General features: G+C 50.5%; 1 protein-coding gene across 3 annotated transcripts in view; it reads left to right on the top strand.

The window, feature by feature from the left end:
• Window positions 1–15267, top strand: part of RHBDL3 (rhomboid like 3) — a 49158-nt gene that overhangs the window by 18468 nt on the left and 15423 nt on the right. For all 3 annotated transcript variants that reach the window (XM_045889415.3, XM_064582165.1, XM_064582166.1), the window contains 3 exons: window positions 2543–2767; window positions 6886–7034; window positions 10379–10491. In XM_045889415.3, coding sequence (XP_045745371.1) covers window positions 2543–2767; window positions 6886–7034; window positions 10379–10491 — 487 coding nt within the window. The remainder of the gene's footprint in view (window positions 1–2542; window positions 2768–6885; window positions 7035–10378; window positions 10492–15267) is intronic.

Genomic DNA, 15267 nt, shown 5'->3' on the forward strand with positions numbered 1-15267 from the left:
GACGCTTAACGACTGAGCCACCCAAGTGTCCCTGGGTTTTCTCATTTGTAGAGTGAAGCCAAAGGATACCCTCTTCGGGGTTGTCGCAAGGATTAAGTAAGATGGAGTATTTGAAAGATTTTGTCATCTCTAATATTCTTCCCCCAGGTAAACTCCCCTGCATCCTTTGTGAGCCCTTTCCCAACCCATCCCGGGCTGAATGAACCAACCTTATGCAGAGCCCCCACAATGCATTGCCCAGGCCTCTCTTAGAGCACAGACCACATTGTATTACAGCTGGGTGGCCAGGGTCGTCATGTACAGGCATGCAGCTTGTGCACTGTGCAAGGGTGCCTGTCAGTAAGATGAATGGGGACTGAAATCTGGCCTGGGCTTTGTTCACCAAGGCCTAGAATGGGTGCATCCACCTGCAAGAAAAGACTCCCTTATCTAGTGGCACAAGAGTACCCTACAGGCTGGCATGGGCTTTGGAGTCAGATGTATCTAGATTTGAATCCTGACTCTTTGGGTCCCTTTTTTTTTTTTTTTAAATTAAAGATCTTATTTATTCATTCGAGACGCAGAAATACAGAGAAAGAGAGAGGACAAGCAGGGGTAGAGGCAGAGGGAGAGGGAGAAGCAGCCTCCCCTCTGAGCCAGCAGCTGGACGTGGGGCTCGGTCCCAGGACCCTGGGATCATGACCTGAGCCGAAGGCAGACGCTCCACCAACTGAGCCACACAGGTGCCCCTCTTTGGGTCCTTGAGAAAATTACTCACCTTCTCCAAGCTTTAGTCCCCATCTTTATTTTTTATTTATTTGTTTTTAAAAGTTTATTTATTTACTTAAGTAATCTGTATGCCCAATGTGGGGCTCGAACTCATGACCCCAAGATCAAGAGTCACGTGCTCTACCGACTGAGCCGGCCAGGCGCCCCTAGTCCCCATCTTTATAATGTGAGGATAGTGCTGTGCACCCAATAACTAGCATTCGCCTCTCCTTGTAAATCCCATGAGGCCTGAGACCCGGCTTGGTTCTAGGCACATCAGGGTGCAGGCGAATGATGTGTGTGCACATTGCTTCCCCTGTCCTCGTGGCAAGCCCACCCCCGGCGTCAGTCTTCAGGGTGTGGCCAGGGTGTGTTGTGAGTATGCTGTGCATATTCGGGGACTGGGAGAGAGGATGGTAAGAGTGGCTGCAAAAGAGTTTGACAGGGGTGGGGCGCCTGGGCGGCTCAGTGGTTAAGCGTCTGCCTTCGGCTCAGGTCATGATCCCAGGGTCCTGGGATCGAGCCCCACATAGGGCTCCCTGCACTGCGGGGAAGCCTGCTTCTCCCTCTCCCACTCCCCCTGCTTGTGTTCCCTCTCTCGCTGTGTCTCTCTCTGTCAAATAAATAGAATCTTAAAAAAAAAAAAAAAAAAAAAGACTTTGACAGGGGCACCTGGGCGGCTCAGTCAGTTAAGTGTTTGAGTCTTGATTTCAGCTCGGGCCATGATCTCAGGGTTGTGAGATCAAGCCTCATGTTGGGCTCTGCTCTAAGCGTGGAACCTGCTTAGGATTCTCTCTCTCTCTCTCTCCCTTTGTCCCTCCTGCCTGTGTGCTCTCTTTCTCTAAAAGTAAATTTTAAAAAATAGTTTGTAAAAAAGAAAAAAGATAACAGTTTGATAACATGATCCTTTCTTGAGCTTGCAGTGAATGAACATGGAGCCCCAAGCTCTGCCCACGTTTCCAGAACTCCTCCTGAGCCACCAAGAACCAGATCCAAGGGGCGCCTGAGTGGCTCAGCCGTTAAGCGTCTGCCTTCGGCTCAGGTCATGATCCCAGGGTCCTGGGATCGAGCCCTGCATCGGGCTCCCTGCTCCGTGGGAAGCCTGCTTCTCCCTCTCCCACTCCCCCTGCTTGTGTTCCCTCTCTCGCTGTGTCTCTCTCTGTCAAATAAATAAAATCTTTAAAAAAAAAAAAAAAAGAACCAGATCCAAGCTTTGTAGGCATGGAGAGGATGAGAATGGGGATCAATGGAAGGCCCTCCCTGACCACCATGGGACCAGGCTGGGCCCCTGCCTGCTTGCTCCCCTCAGCAGCCTTCGCTCGGAACCATGATTGCTGCTTAGTTATTTGCCCTGAGCACCGTTGCATTCCCCTGTGTCTGGCAATGTGCTGACACTTAGTAGTTGCTCACTAAATTGTGATGGACGGCTGACGGATAGGTGCATGGAAGGAAGGAACGGTGAACATCAGGATAGGTTCTGGAGCCTATACTGGAGTGTTTGAACTTGGTGGGTTCCTAAAACCCTCTGTGGTTTGGTAGAATGGGGTATTCCTAGTCCTTACCTAACAAGTAGACTAGTTAAGAGTATCCAGTGAGCCCAACACACGTGAAGAGCTTAGAACCACCTCGGCCACAGAAGAGCTCAGTGAATATTGCTTCTTGTTAACTATTATAGAAGAAAGAGGAAGGGGCGATGAGGCCTGTTTAGTCCAAGGAATGTGCTGGCTGGGGAAATGGGTCAGGGCTCCCCGAGACTCCCGTTCTGACCCTTTGCCACACCATGTGTCCCACGCAGATGAGCAACAAGCGGTCCAACAGCTTCCGCCAGGCCATCCTGCAGGGGAACCGCAGGCTGTGCAGCAAAGCCCTACTGGAGGAGAAAGGGCTGAACCTCTCCCAGCGGCTGATCCGCCACGTGGCCTACGAGACCCTGCCCCGGGAGATTGACCGGAAGTGGTACTACGACAGTTACACCTGCTGCCCCCCGCCCTGGTTCATGATCACAGTCACACTGCTGGAGGCAAGGACTGGGGGAGGGGGGGCTGGGGGGGAGCTGCTCAGCCTTGGGGAGGGGGTGGGGGCAGGGGAGCAGGAGACTAGCTGAGATCCAGAGGGGAAGGACAACATCTTCTCCCAGAAAAGGCAGTGGTTGAGGATCAGTTGTCATTTGCCAGTCCGGCCCCATGACAGTGCCTACAAGTGTGATTCCAGCCCCTGGACTGCAAGGCTACCCCAAGGATTATTATCAAGCAATCCTCCCCACAGCAAAATCCCCATATTTCCACCCCTACCAAAACCACAGCAACACAAGCAATGTAATAAGCTTGTTGATTTGGGGGTAGTTAACTCATTAAAAACCGAGTGATTTTAGTTATTTTAGTTCCTCCCTGAGTGAGTAACTTGGGCAAGTAGTTTGCTCCCCTGGGACTCCATCACCCACCTGTAAAGCAGGGATAACCAGACCTGCTCCCCTCCCGTAGGACTCCTCTATTCTAGAGCAAGAGTGGCTGGTGGGTGCTTTCTGAAGGCAAAAGCATTACAAATGCATATGGGAGGGGGTGTTTATGAACAGGTAAATGTGGGCTTAACATTTTGAAAGAACCTTCTCCCCTTAGGGAATCATCCATACCTATTGTTATTCTAACCATCTTCTGCTTATGCAACAGAATCCAAAGGGACGAATTTCTGAATCAGTGCCCATGTGTGAGAAACTCTGAATCCTTTTGGCTGTTCAGCCTAGAACCTTGTGGGCTCCCAGCCTGAACCGTCTGCAAAGGTTTCTCTTCCAGAGCCATGGGCCTAATTACCACACCCTCCCCCTCCCCAAGCATATGTTCTTTTATTTTTTATTTTTATTTATTTATTTTTTAAAAAGATTTTATTTATTTATTTGACAGAGAGAGGCACAGCGAGAGAGGGAACACAAGCAGGGGGAGTGAGAGAGGGAGAAGCAGGCTTCCCACTGAGCAGGGAGCCCGATGTGGGACTCGATCCCAGGACCCTGGGATCATGACCTGAGCCGAAGGCAGACGCTTGACGACTGAGCCACCCAGGCACCCCCAAGCATATGTTCTTTTAAAGTTGATGCCGAATCCAGTAACAGGATCATTAAGCTCCGTGACATCCTCCTTCTTTTTTTCCTAAATCAGACTAGCTGGTCTGTACCCCCGTGCTCCTCCATTTGTTGTTATGTCTTCATCCAAGTCCGTGTTGAAGATGTGATTTTTCTGAGATATTCTTGGAATTGTTTTCCAAATGCTTTCTGTGTTGGTCTATTTATTAAGTTCTATTTGAGAACCAGTAATAATGAGCTGCCTTGGGAGCTGTATTTGCTGCCAGGCCACCCGCATTGTGAAAGATGGACAGAGGGGTTCCCCTTGGAGCCCAGGGGAGTCCTGCTGGGGGGCCTGAACCCCACACTAATTATAGCTTCATTTGCTGCATGCGTGACGGGCACCCGGCTGGCTCTTCATGTACTTTACCCTCTTCAAACCTCATGACCATCTTGGAAGGGTAGGCATTGTCATCCCCATTTCCAGATGAGGAAACCAAGGACCAGAGATTTCAAATAATTTATCCAAGGTCATCCAGAGAGGCCAGATTGAGCGTCCAGGTTGGTTTCACGTTTCCAGAAACTTCAGCCATGTAAACTCAAACCGCCAATCTGGAAGAAAATATGGAAATAACTCTTTCCAAATACTTGTACTAAAGCCCAAAGCTTTTGTTTTGCATATAGTTTTAGAAACTTGGTTTTCTGGTTCCATAACAGGGAATGGAAGGGACATGGTAAGAAGCTACTAGAAGGGGCTCATGACCAGCCAGCAACAGGGAGTAAGAACCTGATTGTGGTACCTGGTTAATAACTTGCTGCCAACCGGGCAGTATGGGAGAGAACGAAAAATTTAGAAGCAGACCTGAGTCTTAAAGAAACACAGGAATTTAGGGCCGTTTTCTGTAGGAGTGAAAACCCCATCAGTTGCTGGAGAAGACTTTGCTCTAACAGCCCAGATCAATACCTGAGACAGCTTTAAGGCTATGCATACACCCTGAGGAGGAACACAGGAACATGAATGAGCATTTATCTTATTTTATTTTATTATTTTTTAAAAAGTTTATTTAAGTAATCTCTACACCCAACATGGGGCTTGAACTCAAAACCTCGACATCAAGAGTCACGTTCTCTTCCAACTGAGCCAGCCAGATGCCCCTGAATGATGAATTTTATTTTTATTTTTTTTTAATTTTATTTATCTGTTTAAAAGAGAGAGAATAGGGTGAGAGAGAACCCCAAGCAGACTCCAGGTTGAGTCCTAATGCGGGGCTCGATCTCATGACCCCGAGACCATGACCAGAGCCGAAATGAAGAGTTGGATGCTTAACTGACTGAACCACCCAAGCGCCCCTGAATGATGCATTTTAGAAAGAGTCTAGAGGGCGTCTGGGTGGCTCAGTCGTTAAGCGTCTGCCTTCGGCTCAGGTCATGATCCCAGGGTCCTAGGATCGAGTCCCACATCGGGCTCCCTGCTCAGCGGGAAGCCTGCTTCTCCCTCTCCCACTCTCCCTGCTTGTGTCTTTCTCTCTGTTAAAAAATAAATAAAAAATCTTAAAAAAAAAAAAAGAAAGAAAAAGTCTAGAAAAAAAATACCTTTTTGGGGTAAACAAGGATGCTTTAGTCGTCTGCAAAAATCAGCTCATGTGGAGTGTTGGCGAGGAGGCAGAGAAATGGGAGCCCTGGTGCACTGTGGGTGGGAATGCAAACTGGTGCAGCCACTACTAGAAACAGTATGGAGGTTCCTCAGAAAATTAAACAGAACTACTGTGTGATCCAGCAACCCCACTTCTGGGTATATACCTGAAAAAAATCAAAAGCAGGGACTCAAAGAGATATTGGTATACCTGTCTCCATGGCATTATTTGCAATAGCTAAAATGTGGAAGCAACCCAAGTGTTGAATGAATGGATGGATGGGTAACAAACTGTGCTCTGTATATTCAGTGGAATAGTATTCAGCCTTAAAAAGGAAGGAAATCTGGGTACATGCTATAATACGAGTGGACCTTGAGGACACGATGCTAAGTGAAATAAGCCAGCCACAAAAAGATAGACACTGTATGAATCCTCTTGGATGAGGCACCCAGGGGAGTTAAGTTCATAGAGACAGGAAGTAGAATGGTGGTTGCCAGGGCTGGGGGAGAGGAGAGTGGGGAGTTGGTGTTGAATGGAGACAGAGTTTCAGTTTTACAAGATGAGAAGACTTCTGTAGTTTGTGCAACAACATAAATATACTGAATGTCACTGAGCTGTACATTTAAAACTGATACAAATAGGAAATTTTATTTTATGTGTATTTTGCCACAATTTAAAAAAATCTACTTATGTGGCATTGCTTCTTCTCCCAAATGAGTATGTAAGTTATTACTGCAATTCGTTGGTTTTTTTTTTAAAGATTTTATTTATTTATTTGAGAGCAAAGGAGAGCAGAGAGAGACAGCAAGCGCGGGGAGGGAGAGGGAGAGAGAATCTGAAGCAGACTCCCCGCTGAGCACAGAGCCCGACGTGGGGCTCGATCCCATGACCACGAGACCATGACCTGAGCCAAAACCAAGAGTCTGACGCTCATCCGACTGAGTCACCCAGGCACCCCACTGCAATTAGTTTAAAACCCTCTGAGCCCTTCCTGCCTAGCACCGAGGAGGTGTGGGCAGAACCCCTGTGACCATGCTGTGACCATTTAATACAAAATAACCAGAGGGATGCCTGGATGGCTCAGTCAGTTAAGCATCTTCTTCCGCTCAGGTCATGACCCCAGGGTCCTGGGATTGAGCCCTGAATCGGGCTCAGCAGGAAGCCTGCTTCTCCCTCTGCCTCTCCCTCTGCCTGCTGCTTCCCCTGCCTCCCTGCTTGTGCTCTCTGTCAAATAAATAAATAAATACAATCTTAAAAAAAAAAAATCAAAGAGAAGTGCGGGGAGAGGTGGTTGAAAGCGAGGCTGGACGCTGGCCATACAGGTGTCCCTCATTCTCTGAGGAGGAAAGGGGACAACTTCCAGTAGGTATCCCGAGGGTTAGTCAGTGCCAGAGGGCTTGCAGGCAGTCTTGCGTCCATAACAGGCCCTCGCCATCCTGTGTTTTCATCCAGGTTGCCTTTTTCCTCTACAATGGAGTATCGCTGGACCAATTCGTGCTGCAGGTAACCCATCCGCGGTACCTGAAGAACTCCCTGGTTTACCACCCGCAGCTCCGAGCGCAGGCGTGGCGCTACCTGACGTACATCTTCATGCATGCGGGGTGAGTACCTGCCTTCTTTCGCTCTGGCCAGAGTCCCTGTGGGAAAATAGGAGGTCCAGAGAGCCTAGATTGAAATACGTGTTGTTTTAGTTTATTTTTATCTGCCTGGACACAGCATTTGAGGTGGCTCCTTGAAACTTATCTAATACCAAAATATATGAGTTACTTATTGACAGTGTGTGGTAAGGGGGAAATGGATGGATGAAAATGCTCAATTTAAGCCCACAGTGAGAGCAGTATAAATATAGGTTATAAGTTTGCTCTGAGCTTCCTAGTGGCCAAGGCAAAAAGGGAAGTGTGGTTAGCAACCAAGTTCATTGTCCACAAACTCTGTGTGTGTGTGTGTGTGTGTGTCTCCTTAAGTGAAACAAAGGACAAATTTCTTTCTTTTTTTTTTTTTTAAAGATTTTATTTATTTATTTGAGAGAGAGAGAAGCCACATGAGAGGCAGGAGGGTCAGAGGGCGAAGCAGACTCCCTGCCAAGCAGGGAGCCCGATGCGGGACTTGATCCAGGGACACCAGGATCATGACCTGAGCCGAAGGCAGTCGCTTAACCAACTGAGCTACCCAGGTGCCCACAAAGGACAAATTTCTTTTGAAAGTGCCTTTTTTCCAAGGTGGTCTCCATAGGTGGTGAGAGTCTTTTTGAGGAATTCTAGCAATACTGGTAGTTTCTGTTGACAGATATGTGGCCTCTTTTGGGGCTGGAATACAGTCAGTTCTCATGGGTGCCTCCTACCCCATGATAAGGACCTACTGTCTGGCCAGGTGACCACCCGCGTCCCAGTCCCCTCTGGACTGGAGACTATTTTTACACAGTAAAAGCACTGAGTTGGGAAAGCTGAGTAGCCAGACACCCAGACCTTTGTTGTGTCTTCTATGGCCTCTGCAGAGAGAAGCGAAAGGGCTCACTGTTCGCCTGGGAAAAGTCGGGGTGCTTGTCCCTGGGGTTGGAAATGGGAAGAGGATCACTCTGGTCCCTGTGGTTCCATTATTTCCACTCCTTAGCAGAAAGACCCACAATGGCCAAGAGGGAGCCACACTGTGAGCCTCCCCTCCTGCTGAGGAGTCTCCAAAGCAGCACAGGTGCCAATCCCTAATTGGTTACACATACTGAAGAGGAGTTTTGGGGTGACCAGGCATGTCAGTGGTTACCAATGGCTGTCTCCACTCTGAGCCAGAAGAGGGGATGGTTCGCGCAGGCTGGCGCTTTGCCTGCCATGTCTCAGGCTTTGCTCTCATAGGGCCAAGGAGCAGAACGAGGGGGGTGCATCATGCATTGGTCTTCTTGTGAACCAAGGAACTGGGGATGGGGAGGGAGGCTTCCCTGCCCAGGCTGCCCAGCCTCTGACTGCACATGGGATGGAACTTATGCATGTCTTGTCTTGTTTCTGGGACTGCCCTCTGGCCTTCCCTGAGCCTCTGGGGTGAGGAACAAGCATGCACAAAGCCTCCAAAGCCTCCTTGTCCACTCCCTGCCTCTGGGAACTAAAAGCCTGAGGCCAAAGTGGACAGGGCACAGAGGCTCTTAGCCGAGGACCATAGGGGTGGCCTCCGGCCTTTCTCTGGCTGGTGCTTCTGATGGGGCAGTGCCTGCCTGGGGAAATCCTGGGAGGAGCTTCCTGGTATGTGATTTTGAGGGAGGGGCTCTTGGACAGGAGGTAGGGATAGTTGGCCAGCATGTGGGGCGAGCCCAGCAAAGTGACCTATGACCGAGAGGCCCACTGTGGACTGGTGAATCCAGAAATCAGTGTGGTAGAGAGGAAGGAGCTCGGCTTGGGAGGTAGAGTCCTGGGTCCCTCTCCTGGCATCTTCTAGTCTCGGGCTCTCATCTGTAAACCAAGGACTGAGTCTGATGCTACCGCCCGACTCCTTTCCAGGGCATTTGTCTGACGCTTCTAACCCTTTGGCTGGCACAGTTGGTGTGGGCTAGAAAACTCCAGGCATGGTGGGAGTTTAGGACAGAGCCCCATCTGTCTGAGCTATCTTGCAGGTGCTTTCCTGGGCAGGCAGGTGCCCACGTGGACCCGAGCGGCACAGCAGTTGGCCTCCAGGCAGGGCCCTGCCGACCAGGGCCAGGGCTGTGACCCAGCCAGGGCCCCCCCATGATGTGCTCTGTTACCCTATAACTTAACCATCCCCAGGAAGCTGTGCAGATGCTGTAGGCTCAGTTTAAATGAGATAATGGATGTTAAAGTGTTTTGTAAATTTGAAAGCACATATTTGTTGTAGTGATAGTAATGTTACAGTTTTTTCTAGTAACAGGTGCACTCAGCTAGACACCATTTAGCAACAAGAGCTGGTCACAGGTGTATGATAGTATAAAAAGGGAAGTATTCACAGAGTAAGAAAAGCCATCCCTGGGAGTTTGGGAGTAGAGAGTGTTCCTTCTCACACCAGGAGGGAGAAGCTTCCCCTATGAGATCTTAAGGGATAAATTTGAATTATTAAGTTCTAGGGGCACCTGGGTGGCTCAGTCAGTTAAGTGTCTGCCTTCAACTCAGGTCATGATCACAGGGTCCTGGGATTGAGCCCAGCGTCGGGCTCCCTGCTCAGCGGGGAGCCTGCTTCTCTCTCTCCTGCTCCCCCTGCTTGTGCTTGCTCCCTTTCTCTCTTTTCTGTCAAATAAATAAAATCTTAAAAAACAAAGGAATTATTCAGTTCTAAGAGATATCTCTAATGCTTGCTTTTGTTTTGAAAACATCTTTCCTTTTTTTTTAAGACTTTATTTGAGAGAGAGAGAGCGAGGGAGCACAAAGCAAGGGGAGGGGCAAACGGAGAGGGAGAAGCAGGCTCCCCGCGGAGCAGAGAGCCCGACGCTGGGCTTGATCCCAGGACACTGGGATCATGATCTGAGCCGAAGGCAGACGCTTAACCGACTGACCCACCCAGGCACCCTGAAAACATTTTTCTCTTACACATACAATAGTGAGCCCCAGAGCACCCTTGTAGCCTGGTGAGTGGAGCAGATTCTGCACATCAGGAACCTGAGCTGTGTGACTTTAAGCCAGGCAGTGCCCCTCTCCAAGCCTTGGCTTCTCATGTGTCAGCCGATGGATTTGCTGAATCTCTACCATGGTTAGCTGCCCTCTTCACTATGGCAGGTGCAGACACTGGCAAACACTGCCCAGGCCCTGCACCGTTCCTGTCCCAGGTGGCAGGCAAGGTATGCTCTTTCCAAGATGGTCTGTCTGCATTGTAATTCCTGCCCCCACCCCCAACCCAGACCATGAGCTCCTCAAAGCAGGTATAATTCACTGCTGGATCCCTGCATCTTGGCCTACAGTGTTTGCTGAAGGAATGAATGAATGAATGAATGATGGAGTGTGGTCTTTCTATACAGGATAGAACACCTGGGACTCAACGTGGTGCTGCAGCTCCTTGTGGGAGTGCCCTTGGAGATGGTGCATGGAGCAACCCGTATTGGGCTTGTCTACGTGGCTGGTGTTGTGGCAGGTAGGCAGGTGGGCCACGAATCCACAGAGGTAAACTTCCCCAAGGCGGCGAGGAGACCCCACGGGATTGGGCAAGTCCCAGGCTTCCAGGGACACCGGACTCCATCCCCAAGGCCCCTAACTATTAGGGTTGTCCTCCAGGCCAATCTCCCCACCACCCCAGAGGGGCTGGAAAGGGGCCTACCATCCACAGGGAGAGGCATGTGATGGCAAGGGGAGGAGACTTTCCGTCTTTATGCTGCCATGTTGAAGCTGTGTGGGCTTGGGAAAATTCCTTAACCTCTCTTGGCCCCATTAAGTTTTAGGAAGGAACTAATCAGATTTGCCTGTAGGGTGTTAGGAGGGCAGAGGGAGGTGACAAGTGGAATAAGAGGGCCGTGTAAACCGTGCTGGGCACAGTGAGATTGCTGCAGGGACATCCAAGGTGTGGGTGGGCCCAGGTCCCTCCCCAGCCAGGCCAGCACCTGCCCTCCTGATTGACCCACTGCTGACAGGAAACAGTCCGGCCTGAGACGTGGTGAGCACCCATGCCAGCTGAAGGAGACTGGGGCCCCGCTGACTCCACTCACATGGCGGAGGACCATGACCTTGAGGATGGGGAGGGTACCCTATAGCCAGCGGGACTCCCCCTCTCCCTCCCCAGTGGAGGTGAGGCGGGCTGGGGTGAGCTGAGGAGAGCAGGCTGCATTTCTGCAGGAAAAGTCTGCACCAACCAGGTTTCTGAACAGAGGGATCTCCCTCATGATGTTTCCAACTTAATAGCTGGGTTGGTTTTTTTTTTACAAGGTTTGCCGCCTCAGCTCTTCACCTTGACAGCTGTGCCCAAGGGAGCTTTGTGTGTATGTTTAAGTAAGATCTTAATCCTTTCTGAGTGGCATTAAAATTGTCATCAGGAGGGCAGGGCACCACTGACCTTGTAAACAACAGGCACACAGGGACCCTGGGAGTAACTGATGTGCTTCAAGAGTCCGGGAGGGAGGGGTCCCACCCACCCGCCCACGAGAGGCTGGTCTGCTAGGTCAGGAGCCCTCGGCGTGGGAGACTGGCCCACAGCTTCTTCACTACTCTGTGTGCTGAGCGTTGAAAACTTGGCCACCTTGGACAGCACCCCCACGAGCTTCCCCCGGCATCCAGTACCGTCCGCATCCTTGAACAAAAGATCTAATGAGGAGCTCTGTGCCAGACTTACTCAGCCACCCACGTGCCCCCCCAGTCTTGACATCTGGAGATTTATAGCCACATTTTCTCTACCTAGATACCCAGAGACCCAGATGGTTAATAGCAAGGAACAGGAAAGACACTCATAACACTTGCAGTTAGTAGTCAATTGGAAGGGAGTGCCAATAACCCAGAAGACAGAAATCAGATTCAAGATGACTCAGGCCTCACCCAAACCAGATGACACCCAGCAGGGAGGCTGCACTGGTGACACTTCCCAGCAACACCAGTGCAGAGGGGGATGGTGCACCGATGGAAGGGGGGTGCTTGCCAACTAACCAGCAGGGTGTGGGGCTGTATCATAAAGCAAATGACGCGTACTATTCTGTCGGAGGCATTGATTTAGAGAGGGCACTCTGGTCACTGTATATCATGTCATTGCTCTCCAGGATCGAGTTGATGGATCTTCCTGTACCCCTTCCTCCCTCTCTACTCCGTGTGCATCCCAAGTCCGAGAAGGGGCCCCATTCACAGACAGCCGGGTCCTGACTGGATACCCAGTAGTTAGGAAGGGCCTGCCTTCCTAAGGCAGGTACTAACACTTTCCACTTGTCACAGGTACAGAACCCGAGCCTTAGCGTGCCTCAGCGACTTGCCCAGGGAGACTCAGTTGTACGTGGTGGAGCTGGCCCCAGACCCAGGCCGCCTGACCCAAAGGCTTGCTTCAAACCACTGCCATATGCAATGAGAACCAAAAGGCAGGCCTTTTCCTTTGTGCAGATAATTTATTGTCAGAAACCCAGGGAGGTCTTAATAGACATCAGGCCCTGCCCTTTAGTTCCTGCCCAGTGAAAATGCTCCAAAGGCAGGGCCGTCACAATCTGTAGCAATGGCGGCTAATGTCTGCCAGGTGCCATAGGGGATTCTCGCACATTGTGTCCTGAATTCACCAAGTCTTACGAGGTGGGCACTGTCACCTCCATTTTATAAGAGGTTCTGAGAGGTGAAATGACTTGCTCAATTTTCTCAGAAGGACTAAGAAGTACTAGAAGTGAGTGGAAATCCTTCCTCTGCCCAGTGCTTGAGGCCAATGCATCTCTTGCTTCTAGCTAACAAATCCATGGCTGAAATTTTAGATACTGTAAAAGCCAGTATTTTAAGCGCTTCGGCAAGCTCTTCTTATAGATTATGTAGATTATAAGCCACGTGTGCCTCCCCAGAGCCTAATGCAGGGTTTGGCATATGTTAAGCAACAAATATTTGTAGAACAAATGGAAGAATACATACATAAATAAAGTTATATTGCTTAAAGGTAGATGTTCTGCTGATTTTTATTGGGATTTTTTTTTTTCTTTAATGGCCAAGGGAGACGTTGGAAAACACCTGCTTTAAATATTTCAGGCTAAAATTATCAAAGCTGTGCATGATGATAAAGTCTCCAATTTATCTGTGTGCTGGTGTGGACCCAGAATTTTTTTGAGAAAGTTCACAGCCCCGACTAGAGCTAGTCCTTGGGCCTGCTGCTGTGCAGAGATGTGTGTGTCCCTCCAGCTTGCCATTCTATCCCCATCCTCTGTCCCCATGACCTCTGGGGAATTCATACTGGCCTTATGGAGCTGTCATCCGTTAGGTTAGCTTCCAAACAGCTTGTCAGGAATCCTGCCTGGCCCAGGCTTCTTGCCCCCAGGGGTGGCCTTTATTACTCTCTTTATGGGCACACATGCCCATGCTTGTATTTGACCTTTCCCACTCCCTCTAGTCCAGGGCTAAACTGCAGCCTCTTGAGGAAAGTCTTTCCACCACACATGGAGGACCGGTGAATCCAGATTGTTACCTCCAGGATTCTAGAACCAGGATCCAAACCTCAGATCTTGGATCTCAGGCCAAGATTCAGGTGATTGAATCTGTGATCTGGAAGGAACTCTCGAGGTCCCCTCTGGTGGCTGGCAAATTTGACTCCCCAGGCCCCACCCCCCTTTAGCCATAGGCTCCCTGTGCTCTGCTCCATGGGTTAGGAGTGTGGGTAAAGTTTCCTTTGAAAAGAGGGTTTTGCTGCTTAGAAGTTGAAAAGCCTTAGATCTCTTGATTTCACAGATGTGAAAGCTGCAGCCCAAAGAATTCAGGGGCTGTGCCCAAGGTCATACGACTAGCCAGTCACGCCCCCATTCCAGACTCCTGCCACAATCCCAACCTGACCCCTGACCCTGGGGTCAGGGACTTCTACCCATGGGTAGGGCGAGAGAAGGGTCAGTGTGGGGAGGCTGGACCCTGGACCGTGCGTGGATCCCATCGCACCGGGGAGGCCGGGGGAGCAGAAGCTGGGCAGGTTTGGTGGGACCTGCGAGAGGAAAGAGGCCAGCCCGAGGAGGCTGGGGCTTCCTCTGTCCACGCGGTAATTAATGAGCTGCTCTTAATGAGCTGCTCGGGCAGCCAGCCCTCCGCAGCCCTGCAATGCAGCTTTCCTTGCTGTGCGGGCCTCCGGGAGAGCGTGGGAATCCTTTGTCATGCAGATCCCACCGCCGGCCTGTTTGCCATCCTGGGTTGTTGTTTTTTTGTTTTTTTTCCTGTTATATATGGCTGACCCCTTGGCTAGGCAGTTAAAAAAAAAAAAAGTTATCTGACAATAGATCAATACCTAATTAAAGCCAGAGGGAAGGCATGAAAGGGGAGAAGAAAGACTTATAGTTACCCTGGGAAGGGAGAAGGACTTGGGAGCTCCCCGTTCATGACAGTGCTTTTTCCTGGGAGATCACATCCCCCTTGAGACCCAGAATTTGCTGTGGGGATCTCTTACTTGAAGGATCTCAGTGAGCCACGAAGCCTTGAGAGAAGTCCAAGGGGGCTGGTAGGGGAGAGAAGGTGGATGATATTATGGGGGTTCTCCATGCTCAGGGGTGTCAGGTGCTCTGGCTCCTGGCCTTGGCCCAGCCTCCGCCTAAGTAGCAGACCCCCCACCTCTGTAGAACCTGCAGAGTTTGGCCTTGGGCTGGTTCCTCCTGTCTCCACCCAGGCAGCGGCTAATTGGCTCTCGAGCCTGGGGGCATTTTCCAGTGGTGGTTTCTGCACACTCACCCAGGCCGGCCACCTCTCAGCCTCAGAGCCCTGGGCTCTACCTCCCAGTTATTTTTAGTCTCCTGTGTCCTTCCCTGGAAGCCAAAGCATTGATCACACTTAAATGAGACCAGAACAATACGTTTCCCTTCTCCTCTCTGCCCGGCTTCCCTTCCAGCACAAAAGTTTGTCATCCCCCAGACCAAGAGTCTATACCCTTCTTTTCCCCCAGAGGGTATGACATCATCTCTCTCTCTTCCCTGGGACTTTTCAAGGACATTTTTCCTCCAGAGAACACCCCCCACCCTGCTCCGGAGATCCTGTTGGCCTTTGGTAATTTCACTCTTTCACTCGGCTGGAGGGAGGTTGGAGGTGATGCCAAGCAGGTTTCTAGATGCCGTTGAGCAGAGCGAGCGATGGTAGAGGATGGACGTTGACCTCTGTACCAGTTTGGGGAGTGGCTGCTGTCGAGGCCAAGAGCACGGGCCTTGTGCCACAAAGCTGGACTCACATCCTGGTTCCAGCCCTTCCTACTGAGTGACTCTGGGCTCAGTCTCCTCACCTCTGT

The sequence above is a fragment of the Mirounga angustirostris genome, unplaced genomic scaffold (genome assembly GCF_029215605.1).
Source record: "Mirounga angustirostris isolate CCGP_5_RB_7025 unplaced genomic scaffold, mMirAng1.0.hap1 SCAF_17, whole genome shotgun sequence".
NCBI classification, from domain to species: Eukaryota; Metazoa; Chordata; class Mammalia; order Carnivora; family Phocidae; genus Mirounga; species Mirounga angustirostris.